This window comes from Copidosoma floridanum, unplaced genomic scaffold (assembly GCF_036245765.1).
Source record: "Copidosoma floridanum isolate Cflo_tuat_1 unplaced genomic scaffold, Cflo_Japanese_pri ptg000030l, whole genome shotgun sequence".
Lineage (NCBI taxonomy): Eukaryota > Metazoa > Arthropoda > Insecta > Hymenoptera > Encyrtidae > Copidosoma > Copidosoma floridanum.
In genome coordinates, this window is record NW_028321907.1 from 1,362,326 (window position 1) to 1,384,276 (window position 21,951).

At 43.0% G+C, this 21,951-nt stretch overlaps 1 protein-coding gene across 1 annotated transcript; it reads left to right on the forward strand.

Moving 5' to 3' along the window:
* The first annotated feature begins 4,414 nt into the window (after window positions 1-4,414).
* Window positions 4,415-5,080, forward strand: LOC149373408 (uncharacterized). The gene is made up of 3 exons (XM_089597073.1): window positions 4,415-4,486; window positions 4,572-4,675; window positions 4,784-5,080. Exons 1-3 carry the CDS (start codon window positions 4,423-4,425, stop codon window positions 4,892-4,894), a joined length of 279 nt encoding a protein of 92 aa, XP_089453199.1. The 5' UTR covers window positions 4,415-4,422; the 3' UTR covers window positions 4,895-5,080.
* Window positions 5,081-21,951: the final 16,871 nt, after the last annotated feature.

A 21,951-nucleotide genomic window follows, 5' to 3' on the forward strand; every position in this document is an offset into this window, starting at 1 on the left:
CTCCGCTGCACTTTTCAAAGCGATAGCGAAGATTATCTCCTTCGTACATCCTGTTTCGCCGTGTCCCTAGGAGGTGCGCGGGATACAGGCGCGAATGAGCCAAGTTTTCACAGGTCCTGATTTCCTGGTCCAGGCATGTTGTACGGGGTTTTTTTTTCTCCCAAGTGGCCAAACCGAGGGCCACCGGGTATTTGTACTAGACTCGAGTTTGGGGTGGTACGCCTAAACTTGCGCTGTACACGGATAAAGTTGCCAGGCACTAGACCGGTGGCAGCGTGTGTACGCGCAAGAGCCTATCGATCGCTAACTTTATATTCAAACTTGGCTAATGGAGGTATAATTTCGGGCCCCCTCACATTACGTTAAACAGGAAGGCGCGCTTGCGGCCCGCCACGCATCGCCAGGAGAGTTTGCTGTTCTCCCCCCCCTTCCCCTCTAATGAACTTTAATTACACGCCAAGTCCAAATATTGCGTTTAATTACGCGACTCGCTGGTCGAGCGAGCGTTTTGTCTTTCTCTCCCCCGGCCGGATAAGTTCTATCGGCCAAACTACCGCGTTGGATGCCACATTTATGCTTTCCCAAACAACTACTTTGCTTCGCCCTCGATTTTCATCCGATCCACCTTTCGAAAATATACCTATGCAATCCGATGGATTCAATGGCGTGTTCTTGGATGTGCCTATATGTATCGGAAGCTATTTTGATTGAATCGATAATTCCCTCGGATGAGGGTTATTTTGAGAAATCGGTATGGTCGACGAATCGAGTCGAATTAGGGAAGCTAAAATAGAGAGCTCATGTGTATTATCAAGTAAGTGCATGACAAATTTCATTGTATGCGCGCTTATAGACATGCTCGATTACACGTATAACACATAATATGTACAGCATCGCCGTGAGATCGTGCGGTAAACCGCTCCTCGCGTTTCCGGTGGTGAAGAGTAGCAGTGGCTCGTGTATGGTTTCGTAATGAACGAGCTATTCTTTTGTGCTCCGAAAGACGGTCGGTACATGGGGTGTGTATAGAAAGAGGGGAAAGGGTTATTGGCGCTGCGACACGTTCACGGGAGTGTATGGAGCATCTCGAGGGCCCCGTATAATATAGAATCGACTTCCTATTCGGGGAAGTATTCTGTATCGGGGAGCCACCGATTTTTACTCCCATTGAAACTTTGGCAATTAAAAAGTGATAATTTAAATATGAATGGGGGTTTTTTAAGGCTTTTGTATTTTTAAATTCGCGCCGAGCTGCGCACACCCACGCGAGGAACGAGTGTACTTTAATTGCTTCCCGAAACCGAATACGGCTTGATTAGGGAATTATATGAAAGTTTAAATGGTCGTTATGAAATTTCTTTTTCCTAATTGCTTCATCAATCGGTAAAGCCGATTGTTTTACGAGAAATTGTTTCGTTCAAATATTGACGGTTTTCACTGCATGGGTGATGACTTGTTTTTGTGCACCATTGAAAACTTTTCAAGTTTTTGTTTATTCATGTTTTTTTTTTTTTTCGTGAATAAAAAGTAAACATAAATTACAAAAAAGAAAAAAAAAGTAGTAATTTGCGATGAAACATAAACACCAAAGTGCTAAAGATGTTTTCTTCCAAATTGTATGAAAAATAGTTGCTTGGAGGGCGTACACCAGTATGTATATATACGAAGGAAAGTAGAAGGTATGTGTACACTCATACACGTAATGTCATGCCAATGGCCAAGACAGCAGTGATTCGCGAGTCGTAAGTTTATGAAATTACACGAGAAAGAGAATCGAGAGGAGCAAGCCCTCTGGCTGTAAAACAGCGACCTGGCAAATATACGTACACGTATATACCTACATCACACAGATGAATGATGGTAATTTTAATTTCATGCATCGGCTGCATGGAACGATAGCGATATTTTATCATCGCGGGCAACATACGAAATTTCAGGCTCCCCCTCGAAATGAATCCGTGGACGCGTGGTTTTCGAAATTATTCATCAAACATGATGATCATGATGATGCACGTTCACCATTACTCTACTCGCCCATCATCGAAAAACATTTGTCTGCTCGTCGATCATAAGTGATTTGCGTTGCGTGCTTCGATCGATGTATATAAAATTTACAAACACGTGTAATGATTTCCCGTGCCTGCGGCAGGCGATTGAAAACTGCAATCACCTCGATGACGTCCAACGATAAAGTACATACGAAACACTTGTAATTTCACGCAGCCACGATCTCTCGAGGCGTAAGTACAGGAGAGCAATATCCCTACCGGTGTTAAGTCACACTTTTTTTTTTTTTTTTTTTTTTTTTTCACTCTAGAGGTGAAGAATAGAGAAGAGCTCGTTACATGTGTGTGTGTACAGTATAGCGCGCGAAGCATTGGAGGATCAGACACCTACGCCGCACGTGTACGTGGCGGGACAAAGGGACGGGAGAAGAGAGAGAGAGCCAGGCCGAGGCTGTAATTAGCGAGGAGCTATCGTAACTAGAGAAAATGCCACGTTTAATTGCTAATTGAGTTTCTGGCTGATGCGAGATCTAATTTTAATCACCTAATTACGTGAGTACAGGCTACGGGGCGCTTTTGAGCGCGCGCTCATGTATACGGTCACGTGAGCTCGTTTTCGCGCGACCGTCTCACACACGCGCGCACACGTGTATATATATACGCAGCCTCCGCGATATCGGTTAACCGGCTCGAAAGCTCTTCTCCCGATGTTCATTCCTCCGCTTCCTCTCGCTGATGCCCTTCACCGAATTTGAGCCTTTCGCAAAACCGCGCACTTTTTTCACTTAAATTCAGCTTAAAAAGTACAATTATGGATTAAATAATCCTCTGTCCGACGCGGGAGTACATCGGTGGGCGGCAAGTATATTGGTATAGGTGTATATAATGTAAGACGTGCCACACCTGAATGAGGGGGGCTCCATCCAATTACCCACTTGGGCCCCGCGCGCTCTTTCAACGAAACGGCAATTGAATGATCGTCTTTATCACGCTGCAGCTTCCTTCCCAACCGTCTCCATTGTACGGTCGTTTTCAAAAGCGCGTTGTGCGTATACGTTTGAGAGGTACAATTGCATTTGACTTTGATTTCTCGTCCAAAGTAGATAGAAAAAAATAAAAGCATCCATACGGGTAATGAGGCATTTGTTGGTCATTCGTGCGCGTAGGAGGAAGACACGAGAGGGTCCGCGTGGTATGTGCGGCAAGCAAATCAATTGCCGAAATATTTGCGCTGCGGGTCTCGATGCAATGAATAGTAATCGGCGATTAGGCCGCGAATTCCGACCGATTCACGGGCTAGTGTTCGTGATTATGATTATCATTGCCGTTGTCATTTCGCGTTATTATATCCGGGGGTGGGTCGCGTTCAATATTCGATACGTCGAAACGAGCCTCTGCACCGCACACGGACGTATATGTTTATATTATGCGAGCTACGTTTTCAATTGATTATTAGAACTATATATTTCCATCGGCCGCACTCCGTTGTGGCGAGTAAATGATTTGTGCCCTGCCCTTGCTGCAGTGCGTCCTCTCCCCGCTTGAATCGCGAATATTTCCCTATCGATGTTATTGGCCGGATTGGCCGAGGTGGGAAAAAATGCTGGAATGGAATTTTAGTGCAAAAACATTACAAATTTTCAAGCTTATATACGTATATTTTTTAAACTAAATTTAAAAAATATGTGATGAATCATTCAAAGTGACAAGTATATAATATTGTCTCTTTTAAATATTAATAACTGAGTAGGTAAAGTCAGGGTTATTGTGGCACGGATGAGTAGAAATCTGTTGATTGTCTCGAACTTAATGGCCAGTGGTAGAGTCGCACGTAAACCACACTCTACCGGCTAGGTTACATACATGACCAGTGATCGAATATTTGTTGAGCTAATTCTGCAGTAAACCGTTTTACAAGAAAATTTCATTTTAATACAAACAAAGACAAAGTCCATGAAATTATTTTTAAAAAAATATCTCTTTACCGACATGTTTTACTGTGATTTGATAAAACTTTTGAAAAAAAAAGTTGGCTCAATTTTATTTCCTTTCTCTATTTTTGATAACGTAAAACTTCATCGTTAAGCTGGAGTGAAGCGATCGTTCACGTGATAACAAGAGAAATGTGTTTCAGTTGTTTCTCTCGTAATGACTACATTCCCGTTCTACGCTAAGACTAAGATTTATACATTGAAAACATACCAGTACTTAAGTTTGGTTTCGAATCTCAATTAAAAACAAAAACAAGGAAAACCAGCTTGAATCGCCCACAACGTGCGTTATCTCCTGTTTTGTTTTTTTTTTTTATCTTCTTTTACGTACATGAATGTATAATACGCTTAATTGCGAAACGTTTACAATATAAAGCCGGCTCTTTCTCTGGCAACTTTAGTTATTTCCAGTACTTTTCTCGAAAATGATCAAAATTATTTCTCTCTGCGTTTTATTGCTCTGCGTAAGCGGCAGCATGGTGACGTCACGTGAGTATTTACTTGTGTTTTCATAAAATGTATAAACGCGATCGTCATAACATTGCCATTATTTCAATTGTTTTCGTTCGCTCAGAGGAAGCATCGAGCAAGTGTTCGGCTAATTTCACGCTGGCAGCTTGCGTGCCCACCTGTTCACAAATTTGCGGGATTTTCGTCAACTGTGCCCCACCTTACGAAGTGAGTGAACCAAAAAAACTACCGTATAGCTTTGTAACACGTTACATGAATTTCAACAAGACTTGACCCCAACATTTTGACGCATGTCTATCATCATTGTGTTTCAAGGTTTGCTTGTCCCGTCCCGTCTGTCGCTGCATGAAGCCCGGCTACGCTTTGGACCGCGCATCGGGACGCTGCCAGAGGCGAGAGGACTGCCCGGAAGTTACGCTGCCGTGATTTTTTATTTGCAACCAGCAATAAATAAACGACTTTAACAGTTTTCAAGTATTTCTATGATTTTTACAGCCCTATGATTTCGTTACCTAAGTATTTTATTTTAGTAATTTCAATGTGTACTATAGCATGTAAATACATTTTTGTTTAATAACTCGTGTCGCGAGCAAAACTGTCGAATTACGATGTTGGTGCGTGTCCGTATACCAGCCGTTAACAAGCTCAACCTCTTTTTCTCATCTGATTTACAATTTTTCGACAAACAAAATTTTCATTTTTCATTAAAAAAATCTTTATAATTCGGTGGGGCGTTTTCATTATTTATATTCTTACGTTGTAAACAAAAAATAAGTGTACCCAGTTATCTCGAGCCATCGTCAAAACAACTCACGTGATAGTGAAGCAACGTAAACAAGGAAAAAGTATTGCAGTCGACACGTGGTATCTCTCTTTTTTTTTGGTTTTACATAAGCAGATTTGCGAAATGCCAACTATATTTAAAGCCGCACCTCTGTGCCCAGCAACTTCAGTCCGGAACGAGAGGACTGTCCAAAAGTCGGACCTTTTGTGTAAAAAACCAAAGAAATAAAGAAAAACACCATCCAAGGTATATAATATATACTAACAATAGAACGCACCCGTGTGTATACTCTTTCTCCCGCGATAGCGCAATACCGAGGCGCAAACCATTAATTACCCTTTGGTTATCGAAGCCAGCCGCGTACAGTTTTGCATAATACAGACAAGTATCGTCGAATGGCGCGGGTACATTATACAGGCATCGGGCGAAGGAGGAGCATTCCCGCGCAGGTATATAAATCAGCGGCAACGGGGCAGAGGGGGGGGGGAGGGGCTCTCGTAATATGTATCGGGTTGCAATTTATTTGCGACGCAGTGGCAAGCCCCTCGAGTAAAATGTCGCTCGGGCCCGATAAACAATTTGATCTTCGATGGGGCGACTCGGAGGAGCGAAGCACCAACGCCGGTGTAAAGGGAGAGGGCCGAAGCACCGCAAGTATTGCACGCGTATCGAATTGTTGGGGATAAAAAACAAAACAAAAAAAAAAAAACGAAAAAAAAAAAGCAAGATTCACCGCTCGTAATGACTTTGATCTGGAATTATTATAAACACTCATCGTATGGCCGTTGGATGGAAGGCTGCATTCGATTGATTGCCGCTGGAAATAAAGTTAATCGGTTCTGCGCGCAAGTTCCTTTGGGCAAAAAGTTTCCTAATGCCGTTGCACACGCCCATATAAAATGTACGCGTGTATAGCTACCGGTTGTAAATTCGTTTACCGATTGATCGTTAATTGGCGCAACAAGCCGGGCTTCGCGCTTGATTCCATTAATAACATTAAAAGTTCGAAAGTGCCCTCCTCGCGCAATTGTTTTTTTCGAGCGCCATCTCTCTCTCTCTCTCTTTTGTCGTAGTCGGGCTTCTGTGTATGGTAATCAAGTTGGGAAATCAGATTAGTCTATTAAAAGGGGAGTCGGTGGCGGCGGCGCGACTGTCTCCTTTTTCTCCGCAGCTGCGCGCAAATGTGCTTGTTGGCTTCGAACTGAGAAAAACAAAGTTATTGAAAAAAAAAGAAAAAAAAAAAAAAAAAAAAAATTCTCCCCATCCCCCTCGTAATGTTAAAAGGCCGCCCGGCCCGTGCAATTATGCCCAATTGGATTTCAACATCAAGGATCACTACGTGCACGCCGCGCCGCTGGGAAAGACAAGAAAATGGAGGAGCTTTTATTTCGCTGATAATTAATTTTCTCTCCTCTCTTTTTCACGGGTAATTTAATACTTTACGCGACTCTTCGTACACACACTGCACGATGTGAATTTATCATTTGTGGTTAAAGGCGATTTTCCTTAAAATCGGGATCAGGGAAATTCAGCGGCTAAAGCGAATTACGCGTACTGGGCCTTAAAGAGACTCGAGAGAGTATACGAGTAGGAAAGAAACACTTTCTTCAAAGTGAATCTAAAAAACGAAGAGAGAGAAAGGGGGAAAAAGAAAAAAGCTGGCGGGTAGGTAGGTAAGGGGGTGCAAAACAGTAGACTTGGAGGGAAAAAGGAAGTCGGACGCCTTATTGTGCTCTGGTGAGGCTCCGACTCAAAGGCTTAGCTTTGTAGTGAAGCACGCGGGGGCTCATAACTATAAGGCGCAGGGGGAAGGGGGATGGTGAAAGGAAAAAAAAAAAAAAAAAAAAAAAGAAAAAAAGTCGAGCACGAGTATAAGGTACGTATACGTGTGTCTGTGTACATGCGAGGGCGAGCTTTGGGCACGTCAAAGGGGGAGGAAGAAAAATACACCTAGCTGCCGGCTGCCTCGTTCATTTTTATCCCCTAAAGCAATTTCAGCATTGTTTTAAAATAGTACTTAGCTGGGTCATTGTATTATGCATGCGCGCCCTCCGGCCTTGCCTCGACTACGGAGGGAAGAAGGAGGGGACTTCGTCGCGGTATATAATGTACAAGGGCGAGCGGGAGAACACTTGATTCCTCGCGCACGTGAGCCCCGCTCCATTGTTGTAAGCAGGCCCGTAGGCCGCCTTTCCCCCTCTCGTCCGAGATTTTTTTTTAACAGCGACTCTCTTTTCGCTCAACCACCCCCCCCCCTTCTCTCAGGCTTCTTCCTACTCCCGTGTACCGGCTCTTATTGCTCGCGACGACGGTCAGGTTTTCTTTTTTTTTTTTACCTTTGATTACGGCGTGCAGCCTCATTGCGATGCACACTTGAACAGTTACTCTTGTTCACCTGTTACTCAAAGCCCGGTAGTGTATAATATACCCCAACGTATTTTATTCGGGACGGGATAATTATATTTTTCGACGAGTCACCCAACGGTAGTTTGACTCTTTCAAAGAGATCGAGTCGGTGAGTTGATAACAAAACAAAAAAATCAATTAAATAGAGTATTTCATCACAAAATAGCAATGTATACTTTTTTTTTAAAAAGATCAGATGAATTTCACTAAGAATCTTCGTTGTTTTCTGTAAAATCATCATGAAAATTGTGGATTGCTAGTTAAACATACCGTGTTGTAGTACGCAAAGGTTTGTAAAAAAAACAGCATACTTTACCATGTATAATGCGATGCCCGAACTGCAACGCACTCGGATCTCCCTTTGTTCGGCTTCTGCGGTTTCCGTGAGAAGCTCCGATTTTTGCCGCATATATATATTCATCCACTATTATTATCAGCTATGCAAAAAAAATCCTCCCCTCGATTATAGTTTGAGCGGAACTTTGTAATTTCGAAAGTTTACGATGTTTGCCCGATCGGCTCGCGGAATCATTATAATACTCTGGAACAACGCACAAACTGTTTCGCTAGAAAAATTTAGATGACCCGCTCCCGTTACATCCGAACGTACACACAGTGAAGCGCAGCGATGCTCGCAGGGTTAGTTGTAATTCGTTATTTGATTTATTTATCTTGCTCGCATCAAACGTTACACGTGTGTATATGTGTTAAGTAATACACAATAAACTCGAATGATGATTATTTATTCGAAGGCGCCCGACATAAACGGTGCGAGCAAATTTAATTAACGCCAGGAGAGACGAGGGTTGTATAATCGATTGATCGATACATACATATTAACAAATAAAGCACCTCGGCGTGCCGTGAGTTTCTGATCGACTGTTTTCGGACGTTTTGAAATCATAGGTATAGTAGGTGTTATATACCTGCGACTCATTTCACTCGAAATTCAAGCTCATGAATCTCTCGAGAGGCGCGTAAATAACAATTACACACGCGTCGATCGAGCGATAGTCGGGTGTTTGTCCACACGATTGCTTGGACCCTACGAGTACAAACCATCAGATTTTTTTTTTTTTTTTTGTTTTTCGAGCGATACACCTACTCACAGTGGTGTGTCGTCGATCGGTGGCCTTAATTATTAATGGCATTAATTATGCGCCATTCGCAAACGAAGCTCCCACGGGCCCCGGACGGCAGTGCCTGTTTACGCTCGTCCAACACACAGCGCTCCATATTTGCCGAGCCAATTGATTTCTGGCACTTGGGGATCGCGGCACATATCTATATATTGCAGCATAGCATGTGTATACGCGCCGATGAAAAACAAACGACATCATGTGCAGCGGGGGGAGAGGCGTCGCAGCCAAGCGGCTCTTTAACACGTATAATGTGGTACTTGTATACACACGATTTAGTAATGAACGGCCAATTTGCGCGAATGCAGCGCTGATGGATATTATAATATCAAGAGCGCGAGGTATAGGTGGGGATATACAAGCGCGCATAATGTATACACACTCGTGGACACCTAATAGGATAATAGTAATGTGAGCTTAATGGAGAGGGCTATTCAGATGTGGCACTCATAATGTGGGAGGGGGGGGAAGGTGGCCCTCGGTTATTCGGTGTATCAGCGGTACACGCGTAATAAGGTACAAGTGGCACAAAATAGTCGTAATCGCGCGGCTCCTCTCGCTCCTCTTTATACTGCTTATATTATGTATATATATAGGCTACTATCATGAGCTCGTTCGCTGCGTGTGCATTCATTATACGTAGAGGCCAGATTTCATTCGCATGTCCCCGTCTGGCCGACTCTTCTCATGGGTAATAACCTACTTATGTCGAATGAAAAACAAAAATGAGCTCACGACTTGGGTACCTGCTCTGACCCGAGTGACATCCAACTCCATATGTACGTCATGGACAAAGCGGTTTTTATTCATTGTTAAATTTTAATCGATCCCTCCACTCGCCGCTGGTACACAGAGATCATTTTTTGTTTCGCATACGCGAGTGCGCACTGATTGTTTGGAAACTCGAAGCCGAAAACACGAGGTGAGGAATTTTTTTTTTTTGTTTGTCACGTACCATTTGCAAAATGCATTAATTCATAAGCCTATGCAAACTCTGTACCGCGCGATTCGCGTTTGATGACATTGGAGATGCTGCGCTAAAAGCGCCGATTTACCCCCCTTTTTTCCATGCGTGGGTATATGAAAAAAAAAAAAAAAAAAGCATACATGTTTGGCCGTACTCGTGGAGGGTTTGCATTTTCTCGCTCGTTACTACGGCAAAGTTGTTATTTTATTTTATTTTTTTTTTCCTTTTACCATCGCCCGCGTATTAATTACAGTAATGGCGAGTTTGGCCATTAATTTTTACAAACCGAAGCGAAAAAATTATACGCATAGGTGCACGAGAAAGAGATCGATGATCGATGCTATTTTAATCAACGGAGTATGCGTCGGATGTTTATTTGCCAATGCATCGCGCAACGGATGTAACTTATACGTCGAAACTTTATACTTTTAACGAGCTTTAATTTATAATTTTAATTTAATCAACGTGCACATTTACAATCGACACGCATTTTGCCAACTAGTTTTACTACATAGGTGTATTTTTGTGCAAAAGTCGCCAATTCGCACACACCGATGGATTATATCGTACGTGATATTGGGCATCTTGTTTTTTGACGAAAATGTTTCGAACAAAAACTCGCAAAGGAAGACACGCGAAGGGGCACATTTTAGATGGGGGGGGGGAGGCGAAGAGAAGTACTCGAGGGGGCAAAGAGAAGAGGCTGCGAGTGAATGAAAGAAGAAAGATATCCCAGCAAACAACGAAGACGAGGCAATGGTCCCGGAGCCTTCGGCTATATGTATACATTATATACTCGACCCGAGGCCCGCGTAAGTCGCCCTGCGAGCTGTACGTCTAACATACATTTTTTGCCTTGTGAGCCAAGCAGTTCAGCTTGATGTCGTAGGACTGCATCGCCGATGTTCCAGGTGATCTACTTTTTCCAGCATGGCCCACAAAAAAAAGTGGACGCCAAACGATGTGCTTTTTTGCAGAAAATTAAAAAAAAAAAAAAGTATGATGTATACACGTGGGCAAGGCGACAGCTAAACAATGGGTTGGGCTGGTGCACTGACAAGTGGCGACGGAAGCCAGACGGGAAATATCGCTGACAAAAGAAAGAAAGACACTTGTCGCGCACCCGTCGATCTTATTAAGGAGACGAGGGGGGGGGGCACGTTTCATCGCTCTCGTGCCTACTCGCAGGATGGGCGACAAACTGCAGATGCCGTGTTTCATATATATACATAAAATATACATGTATTCTCTCGGTAAGTATGTGCAAGCGAGCCAAAGCACCAGCCCCGGGCAACTCATTCGCTGTGTACGCGCCGAGACAATAGCCCCTGCAGTAACATCTTCAAATTTATTCCAGGGCACGTGGCTGCGTTTCGCTGTTCGTGTCGTTTGTCGGAAACACTCACTGATTCGATATCGATCAGCTGCATCGCTTGGTCCGTGTGTACTTTTTTTTTTTTTTTTTTTTTTTTTTCAACACATCGCAAGTAGGCCCCATTCGAGATATGGTGGTCGAGGGGCTGGGAAGATTCCACTGCCGAGGCACATTATTAATTCATCACGCGCATCAATTAATCGATCAATCGCGAAATTACATAGTAGCGCCTATCCTCGTTGTCAACTAAATTTGTCCGCGCCATTTCTGCCGGCGAAAATAAATAATAAACGTCCGAGTTTGCGCTGCATGTGTGATGCGTGCGATCAAACACACACACACTTGCGTGGGGATGGATGAACAGTCTGGAAATGTATCGCTGATTAGACGTGAGAAATTTTCGTACCCGTGTACGTTACGTAACTGGGAGCGAACTAGAAAATCAAACGCTATACCGTGGAGTCGACCACGAAAAACGTGGTAGGTATTAGAATTACAAATTTCAATTCATTTCATTTGCAATCGAGGGATGAGTCATTCGTAGCTGGGTCATAATAGTATACGATGATTTATAGTTCAAAGCAACGATAAATCATGGAATTAGCGAAATACATGCGGTTGAAGCTGATTTCGTGAGAAATCGACACTTCTCACGAAAAGCACAGGAGCTAACCGAAAAGTGCATATTATCGTCATCATTATTATTATTATGGCATTGCGTTTAGGACATTACATTGTATACCCAATGTAACGGTGCATCGCATCGCCGGCTGTTCGGAGCAATATAGAGTCATTATGCAAATGGCTCGGTGCATAATGTTGGAAAATATTATACCCACTTCGAATTAATGGGTCGTATACACGCGGACGTGCATCGTCAATCTTTTTCCTACTGTGGAAAATCGTAAAATTTCAAGTGCAAACGAGATGAGAGAAAGAAAGACCGTTGTACTTAATATGCTCTCTTTAACAAAAGTATCATTTCTTACGTATCGATGGAGAATGATGTTTTATTTATTTGTCGGAGTTTTCGATACGTAAAAACCTGTTGGAAATATAAATCCATAAGTTACCGTGTACAGGGAGAAAAAAAATTAATCTCACGGCATCAAGAAATCTTCGAGTCGAGAGCACTTGTTTTGAATATTTTGCGTGAATAACGACGAGTCGTTTATGTTGCGAGATAATGAACTGTAAACAAAAAATCGTGATGGGAAAAATAGTTCGCAAAATACCGCTAGATGACAAGTTAAGTAAATAATAGAGGAAATCAGTAGATGATTGCGTGCACATGATATTAATTTTACGATTTTCAATGCAACGTAATAATAAAAATGATAATACTGATGAGTATATATTATACACCCAAAAGGCAGTAAGGAAATAAAAAAAGTTTTTCTGCAATAAAAACTGTTGTTTCACTTCCGTGTTTTGTGTGCAGAGATTTTAGTCGAGTCAATCTTTTTCCAACATTTTTCGCGTGTCTTTCAAACAAATTCACCAAGTTTAAATAATAAAAGCCAGAGAATGTGTACCACCAACGGAGCCCATAGGTACAGAAATACGTTTTACGTTTACCTGGGGACCAGAAACCAACGAAGAGAGTCGGCACTTCACTTTGTCGAAATAAAAAATATACATACATATACACACCTATCTCGTTTTCAACAGCCCGGGGCGAGTTGCAAATGGAAAAAAATAAAGACTTTTCAATAATCCATTTTTTTAATTCACTTTTTTCTGTTTTTTACCATTCACTGTCTTCCGCTCCCCCCTCTGCTCCCTTCCACTCTTTTTTTTTTTTTCTTTTTAATTTCCACGTGGATTGTTTTTATTTTCCAAATACACGGCAAGTTATATATTTTTTTTTTTCCCCTCGACATCTGTCACAAATGTCATTAATTTCGCGATTAATTCGTGTTTAAAGCGACGACATAATCCATTAGACTCGATTTACAATTCGCACGGGTCCATTGTTTGGAAACCCTCGAAAATAAACAATCCGCAAAACAGCCGAGTTATTGATTTTACCCCCCCCCCCTTTGATTTGGTAGGCAAAAGGGCGCGCTAATATTTATCCTAGGACGCGCTTGAATGTATTCATAGTTTGCTGAGATTTGGCGAATTTCTTCTCCATCGGCAAACAACGCAATGCCGAACAGCACCGCCGTAGAAACTATGGCCAAAAAAATCATAAAAATAAACTACCTTCGGACGTTACTGCCTATCGCGGCGCATAGCGGCGGGCACTGGCGAAAAAAAAAAAAAAGTAATTCAATAAACTTGGCGAATTTTTATTCCGCGACGGCGTATTTAATTAAACGGCAAAACAGATTTTATTATTTGCAATCGTACCGAGCGCGGGCACGTAGAGGCCAGCGTGCCCCCCCTACTTCCTCCGTCCGTCCATTCGCTCGTTATACATCCATATGAACGTATGGAGTACACGCTCGCGAGCCTCCTCGCTCGTCTATACGTAATGCCATCACAGAAATAGAATACTTTAACGTCACTTCCACGTATACATGTACCTCCTGCAACGTGTAAGTTGATTACCGCGAGCCGATTGTCGGTGGACGAATTTCCGATTGTTAAACACGGGAAATCGGAAAAATGTACGAAACTCGTTTTCTCGTACAAATAAAAAAAACAAAAAAAAAGAATTATTAGACAAAGAGCCGAATTATGGTAAACGTTTGATCTCTGAAATGTTACACATTACCCCCAACATTCATAATATAAATAAGAAAGAAGATGTTTATAATTTAAGTCGCACTTATCGAAGTTTCTTTAATTCTGTACGTTTTTAAAGACTATGTACGTTCTTAGAATTGTATACTGATAATGTGATATGTGAAATGAGGGTCATCGCACTGCGAAACTTTTAAATTTGTGTGTGTGTGTGTGTGTTTGTTATAAAAGCGGGGTACATTGCTGTGTTGGGGCCTTTGCCAGTTTGACTTGCGTGTGAGCCATTTGCTCGATACGTTAAATAAATTGTCTTTTACGGTTTAAATTAAGGTAATTTATTTGTCAGTTCTACATTATATGTATCTGTTGTTTATATTAGTCATTGTAATAATTTATTATTGTTAATAAAGCCTTACGAGGTGGACACACCAGTCGACGAAACGTCGCTTAAACTAAGTGTTTTCATTTGCCTCAGAAGATCAAAGAAATAAACTTATACATATCTTAATATGGAGGGCGAGAAAGACTCAACTAATAAAAAAAAAAAGAAGTTTCCCCGCACTCGAACAAAAATTCATAATTTCAACACACGACGGCACCGCGCGAGTAATGGCTCGGTTGAAAAAAGAGAAAAGAGGTCGTACCGCGCAATCTGGTAGTAAGTTATCCCGAGCGTATTGTTGTTGGAAAAGCTCGTCGTGTATACCAAAAAAAGGGCCCGACGAAAGAAAAAAGGGAGGGGGGGAAAGAAAAAATCGTGAAGCAAAGTCCGGGATTAGCGTCATCCGCAAATTAACCTTCCGAAAACACGCGTATCGGAAGCGCCGGCGATATTTCTTGCAGATTTTATCTCTCGGTCCTGCGCGCGTGATAAAGTGTCGTCGCGCTTACGTGCCCGAGTCCCCCCTCGCCTCACTCCGACGCGCGCGTGTTTTTTTTTTTTTGCACACAAAATACATATACATATATACATATACAGTAGGAGCGGGTCCAGCTTGAAAAATCGAACTCGCGCGCGACGAGCTTAATTAAATGCGAGCCGGGCTGTTTTGTCATTCATTGGCGCCGCCGATGGCCCGTGTGTGTGCGCCGCCTGTACGTCGGAACCGAGAGAAGCGCCGTACTTATTAAAATTTAGCTCCCCGCGACTTTTGATTGGAAAGTATGGGCGAGAAGAGCAGCTGACCAGCGTCAGTTTTACTTTTTTTTTTTTTTTTAATTCAAATAATTACAGTATTAATTTTTTCCCTGCAGCGCGTCATTAATTATCAAAGTGTGAAGTACAGCTGAGCCGGAGGACAAAAAAAAAAAAAAAAAAAAAAAATACGGCAAAGAGAGAAGAGATGAAATTTCGTCGGGTTTAACATTTGTTATCTTCACGTTTGGCGGTCCGATGCGAAAGTCCACGTGTATACGTAGGGGGCGAAACGTAATGCTCGGCAACAATTATGAAGCTGCAGGTAATAGGAAAATACATCAATTAAAAGCAAGAAAAATTTAACGAGGTGTAATGACCGCGGCAGGAGAAAAGGCACGTTCATCACGAAATAATGGACAGGTTTTCCTCGTTACCGCGCGTCCCTCGTCTCTTTTTCGCCCTACTCCCTCTCTTTCCACTCGTTTTTAACGAAATGCAGTCACACACTCGCGCATTTCGTCCACTTTGCTCGCGCCCTGCCACCAACTACTCCATTTTTTTTTATTTCAGAAGCAGAAGCGTGTCTCCCGCTGTACTGGAATAATGTTTAACTGCGTAATGCGACAAACCTCCGCGCCGGGGGGGATGACGCAGATCATAGGGCACGCACAGCTGCACGACGTGTTTTCATATACACATTTCCCTTATCGACAGCTTGACGATACCCGCAAAAATACCATCTTAATTGAATTAGCTTTAGGAAAACGTTTTACATTTACCATCAGGTACACGCGACCGCGTATAATATAGTCTATTAACCACGGTATATTTCGGCACTGTTGGCTCACCGTCGAGTTGTCAATGTGCTTTGGGCCGAGCGTGCAACACGTGTGTGCGATGACACTGCGCGGAATCCGCTGAATTCCTAAGTCACCCGTGCCCGGCTCGCATGAATTTTTAAAGCTCACCCGTCCATCCAGCCGCGCCGAGTTTATTATTAGCTCTTCGAGCGCGGGACTCATTGGATTTGTATCGATTTTCGGTACTACCTTGTTGGGCCACGCGAAAATGACAATCGTATTTCGAGATGAATCGATGAAAAATACAAATTCATTTTCCCGGCTTATCTATTTAGAAAGTCCCGCGATCGGCAATGTCGAGGCGAACTTTATAAATAATTGCTTTTCGCGGGGATGAATCGAGTGCTCCTTGTCTCCTCGGGATAACGGTTATTTCCAATCGTCAGGTTTTAGTTGAGGTACAATATTATATATATAGTACATTAGAGTTAATTTATTATTTAAACGACCGGAAACAACGAAGATGATGAATCTTGAGCACCACTTCGATTTCCATGAAAAGAAGGTTTGTGCGCTTTACTTGTACATCTCGTCAATGAGAGGAGGAAGAAGCACATCGGAGTCAACATCTGTCAAAGCGTCTTCGGGTGGTTCTATGTGGGATTTTATTTCTATTCTCAACACATCGGCCATGAATTTTCAAGTGGTCTGCTATTTCATATTTGTTGATTGACAATTTAAACGAAGCTCTCGGGAATATTAAGAACTGGTGAGGTGTAGATAGGACAGGTGTGGGGTTGTTTAATATTGTAATACATGCATAAGCTTTGTTGACAAGTACATTTGAAATATCTCTAATCGTATTATTATAATAAATGAATTCATGCCAAAAGGACAAGATATAATTTATTGGGAAGGTGAAATGTTGCTCTCTCCTGTATTTTTATAAAAATTAACTATTCGAGAAGTGGAAGAGGGTGAGGAGACCAAGATACTCAATAGACTCGTGTTATCTGCAGCAAGTAAAAATAAAAATGTTAAAAAAGAGTTGTAAAAGTAGAGGTGGGATGTAAATTAGGAGTGCATGGGTACAGTATGAGGGAAAGAGATAGGTATGTTAGGTCGAAAGGGAAATAAAGGTAAAAAAAAAAAAAAAAAGAGATTGAGAAAAACCTTTCATATCTTGAAAAAGTTACTTGACTCGCCTAGCTTCCGTTAGTTACAAAACAATCACTCCCAACGAGACCCATCATCGCACATCTTACATCAAACATCAAAAATCACATTTTCGTATGGTACCAATGATTTTTTTTCAATATTACCGTTAAAACTTTTTATAACCAGATGCCTAATTTATCATTAGCCTTGTGCCAAAACAATGTCATGCGAAAGAAAAAAATAAACTTCCACTTCCCTGATAAAGTACGTTTGAGAAGACAAAAAGATAAACAAACATTTACCATGGATTCAGTACTTTTTTTCTTTTCCTCAGCACGTTGGTGTATAAATTGACCAAATGATATGCGCGAGCTCCTTGAGCAATACCTCCGGGAAAAGAGATTCCGACTGGCGGGAGGAAAAACACCCCTCCCTGTAATACCCTTAGCTCCCCTCCTATGGTATAAAAAGTACCCATATCTATAAAGACACTTTGAATTTCACATTCGCCCCGGCGAGCGGTCAACGCCGTATCCACTCTCTGCAGCCCCTTTCGGGTACATTTCAGAGCTTCTATACAGACAGGGGGGGGGGGGGTGACCAGAGAGGTATGCATCAACCACGCGTTACTCGATGCATTATACATAAATATACGTAGGTACGAGCCGGACTACTATGATTTGGGATTCGAATCGCAGCTTCAGAGCTCGGCTCGACCCGAATGATTATATTGTTATTCGGTGCTTTTAGACGGTCTCGATTGTTGTAAAAACAAAGCCAAACCTAATAAAGCGGCGTCGCCGCGACAAGTCGCCCCTTCGGCCTCGCAACTAATTTAAATAAACAAATTGCAAAAAATATTCGCTTCGTGCGAAATAATCATTGCAACGAGGAGGAGGAGGAGGGAATAATAAAAAAAGGGAGGGGGGTAGGCGAGCAAGTTGCAAGGTAGCGTCGATTCGATTGATTAAATTTTTAATAATTCATTTGCATTTGGCCGCCGCTTCGGTGTACGGAGCAGTCGGGCGCCTGTATTGTATACACACACACACACACACACACTCTTGTGTTTGCCGGGATGTGCGGGTATACCTACTCTTCTACCCCTTTAATATACTTTTAAATTACATTTTTAATTGACGCGGGGGACAGCCGAATTATCGATTTGTTTGGAGGGGGACAGCCCGGCACCAGCCAAACGCTCGAGCAGAAAGTTTATTACCCGATGGACGCCGGGTTCTCTTCTTCGTGCTTAATATTTATGCGACCGAAATTTTTTTGTTTCGCAAACAATTCGGTGATGCTTCGTTTTTTCACGTGCGGGAATAGTAATTCTGTGAAAAGCCCAGGATTTTATATGCTTGAATCGTAGTATATTTCACATTTTTCCATCATCGCGTATACCAAGCAAGTTAGTATAGTCTAACACTGTAAATCGGAGAAAGTTACAAGTCACATGATTGACACTTATTCAATCAGTGATTCTAATTTTTATCTCATTAATTTATTAAAATCATTTATTTGGAGTAAATGAAGTAGACATTTAACGAAAATTGCGATTAAGTGCTCTTACAGATACTAAGTACAGAGCCAGGAAACATCTCTAAACTATTTTCTTGTTTTATCCTGAAATGTATAGTAAAAAAGTAAATGTTGAGACAACGTTTTTGTGCCATTTCCATGCAATTTTCGTCATAATAATATAGACCCCTACGACGAGAATAATGTAAAATGAGAAATAAATAATTTTCATCATCTACAAATTTAAATTTTATTAAACGTTATTCTATAGAAAGTCTTATTTTAATGAAAACACTTTATATAAAAAGCAAGAACTTTTGCAGTGATCTCATTGAAATTATTATTATTTTTTCGTTCCATCGTCTCTGCCACTATGGTTGATATTCCTTTCCTCATTTTCCAGAGACAGTCCGACATGACGCTTGTATTTATATTCTCATGACTTCTCGTGTAAAATTCACGATTCGGCCCTCTTTTTTCTCCCCCAATAACAAGGTATAACCGAGTAAGGAGAATCAAAACGCGTGTTTGTCACGACAACGAATCGGAAGAGTCAAACAAAACTGGTGAGCCGGAAATCCAGTGGGTAATAATTAACAAGACGTACATCAGCGATCGGAAAGATTAATAATACTCCCGATCCACCTAAATTAGATTTTTGGCACTTAGACACCAGCTGGTACAAGCGTCAACATCGCAGCGTCGGAATAAACGTCCAGCAGCAGTCGCTCACAGTCAACATCGAGAGATGCCTTTCCGATCCGATAAAACACAAAATCCGAGAAAGAAGCGAACACGGGGCTCATATATTCGCCAACGGGGTAATAAAGAGGCCCCGTGCTTGGAAACATATACGCATATATATATATGTACACACCCTCTGACAGAGGGGCTCGGAAATCGGACTTGGATCCGAATATCTCGTATAACTTCCGACCGGATGGCCCGGGCAGGGCTCAATATCCAAGATGACCTCTCGGCTCGCTGGGCTACATACGTACATATACCTAACACGTAGGAGGACGACGTCACGCTCCGTCGGCGCCTCGAGTCACACGAGAACGAGCACTTCGTCAGTTTCATATTGCCTCCTCCAGCAGCGCCGGAGATTTCCTTGACCAAAGTTTATCCGCGCTCGGATGCCACTGGCATCGAGCTAATATCCAACCCCCCGTTTGGAGGGTATAGTAACGCGTATCGCGTACTTATATGGATACCCCTGCCATCTCCATATTGTGTGTGCATGTATGCCCACGTCGCCCCAGTGCACTCGCATGGTCTCTAAGTCGGTGAAAATGGGATGCAATTGCACGAGGTGAAATCCAAAGCTGTTTGAGGAAGAAAAACAACGCGCCGATGTAGCTATACGAGCAAGTATTTACAACAAAAGACTCGAAATTGACGATGGGGCGTCGATGGGCGGCCAAACTTTTTCAAAAAATCCATCGTCAAAGATAGCTTGGCACCTGTATATATTATTTTTTTTGGGGGCTGCTCTAGAGAGGGGGGGGGAGTATACGCACAAACACACAGAGGTGCAGCGCGAGCGGTTTTAAATTCCTTTTGAGCCGAAACTAGCTCTCGCAGCCTATTCCTCCCGGCGCTTCTCCGCCTCCTGGTCTATCTAGGTGTTTTGCGCTAGCCTTTAGCTCTAGTCGGCGCACGCACTCACGTACACACACGCGTGATGCCAGCCGGTAAAAATGAAGGGGCGGAGTCGAGCCGCCGGTACCCATCCGTATGTATATATATATGTATATGTATATATAAACCAGTGGGCGCCGAAAAAACGAGAGCCGAGCGGGAAAAAATCATTTGCACGGTAATTCGAAGCCTGGGATTTCAGTCGATAAAGGGGGATGTGCGCGCACACACGCACAAAGGGAGAGAGAAAGAGGCGCTACGGCAAGAAACAAATGAACAAATTCGCGTTTCGGAATAATGCCCAGCAATCCCATCCACCTACACATCTATATAAATATATGTGTACCAACTGCAGCACGGAAGCGCAGTGCATCCCCCTCCGAGCGTCCGTCCGAGTGTGTGTACCTTGTAGTCGTGTGTGTGTGTGTGCGGGTGCCCCACTCTCCGGTCGTGGACTTTTTTTTTCCCGCGGCTGCCGGTAGAGCGCACATCCACGTGCGCGTACCTACGCGGAGCCGATGCTCTCGCCCGCCCCTACTTTTTTTCATTCCGTCCTATCAATTGATCAGGTTTTAAATTTCCGCGTCCATCCGAGCCGCCCCACCCCCTGCCCCCTCCTGCTCTTTCGGTTTTTATACCCTCCTGCCACCCCCTCTCTCCCCACCTTCCGTGCACCCTCCGTGCGTGGAGCTTCGCCTCGTCGTCCATCTTGCCTCGTTTATTTAATCGCGCGACTCTTTGAGACGTTACTTTACCCCACCACCCACGAGGTACACGGCTTGGGTCGATGTGATACACCTGTACATAAGTACCAGCCGCTTATTTGCTCCTTTTGCGCTATCCTCGTTTTTTCTCGCGCCTCCGTGTACCTACACCCCCGTTCATTTGCCGTTCGCTTATTCGGGAAAATCTCGTGTTTTGTTTTATTTTGGTAATTAGCTCAACTATTATTGTTGTTGTTTTGTCGCTTCACCACTCGACGAAATATGAAAAAAATCGTCCGCGGTAAGGCAAATGTAAATAAACAAAAGAGAGCGCCAATTTGGAGGACGGGGAGAAAAAAAAGCCTTTGTCGGATCAAATTGCAGTTGATGCATCAATTATACATAGTAGAAAAAAAAAAAAAAAAAAAAAAAAAGAGAGAGAAAAAAAATCACGGGTCCACGGCTCTTCAATTAAACGCGAGCGCTTTCTTCACATCCATTCCACCAAATCATCAAAAGAAAAAACGGGAAACGCTCCGTTCGTTCGGATTATCATTAAAACAAAATCCTCCCGCTGGGGGAAAAAAAAGAGGGGCCAACGGCGCACAAAGAGCACGGTGGGGGCGGGGGAGGAGAAATTAATTATTTAACATTTGGAAGCAGCGCACAGCTGTGCGAGTGTATATATATACGCGGGGGGTAAAGAGGATGGGACAAAGGCCGGGTCGCATCGAGTGAAGGTTACTTTGGTCAAGTATATGTTGTATACACGTAAAGGATTCGAGTTAAATTTCACTGCACTTTGGGCTTCTTTTTCCTCGTTCTTGCACTGTTGTTGCAGAGAGGAGAGAGGGGGAGGGGGGAGGAGGACGAGTGGGAACAAGGAGGGGCCACGAGTGAAGTTTTAATTAGCTTTTCCGAATCACTGATGTGGTGCGCCGCATCACGAGAGAGAGTTCCTTTGCTCAAACTCGGAAACAAAGCGCAACAGAGTAGGTACGGTGCATACATACATACATACATATGTATTATACTAGTGCTCTCACTCTCATTGCTCGCCTCGATGAGCGGGACCCCGTGCAGTTGCCCATCCGAACAATGGCTGAGCCAAGCATTCTCTCTGCCCGATGCCGTGTCTAATCCTGTACTTATACAC

Bases quoted from the DNA above. Each gene is read 5' to 3' on its own strand.
- LOC149373408 (XM_089597073.1), top strand. From the start codon at position 4,423: ATGATCAAAATTATTTCTCTCTGCGTTTTATTGCTCTGCGTAAGCGGC. The intron at 4,487-4,571 runs GTGAGTATTTAC...TCGTTCGCTCAG, and splicing joins CGGCAGCATGGTGACGTCAC to AGGAAGCATCGAGCAAGTGT. The intron at 4,676-4,783 runs GTGAGTGAACCA...TTGTGTTTCAAG, and splicing joins ACTGTGCCCCACCTTACGAA to GTTTGCTTGTCCCGTCCCGT.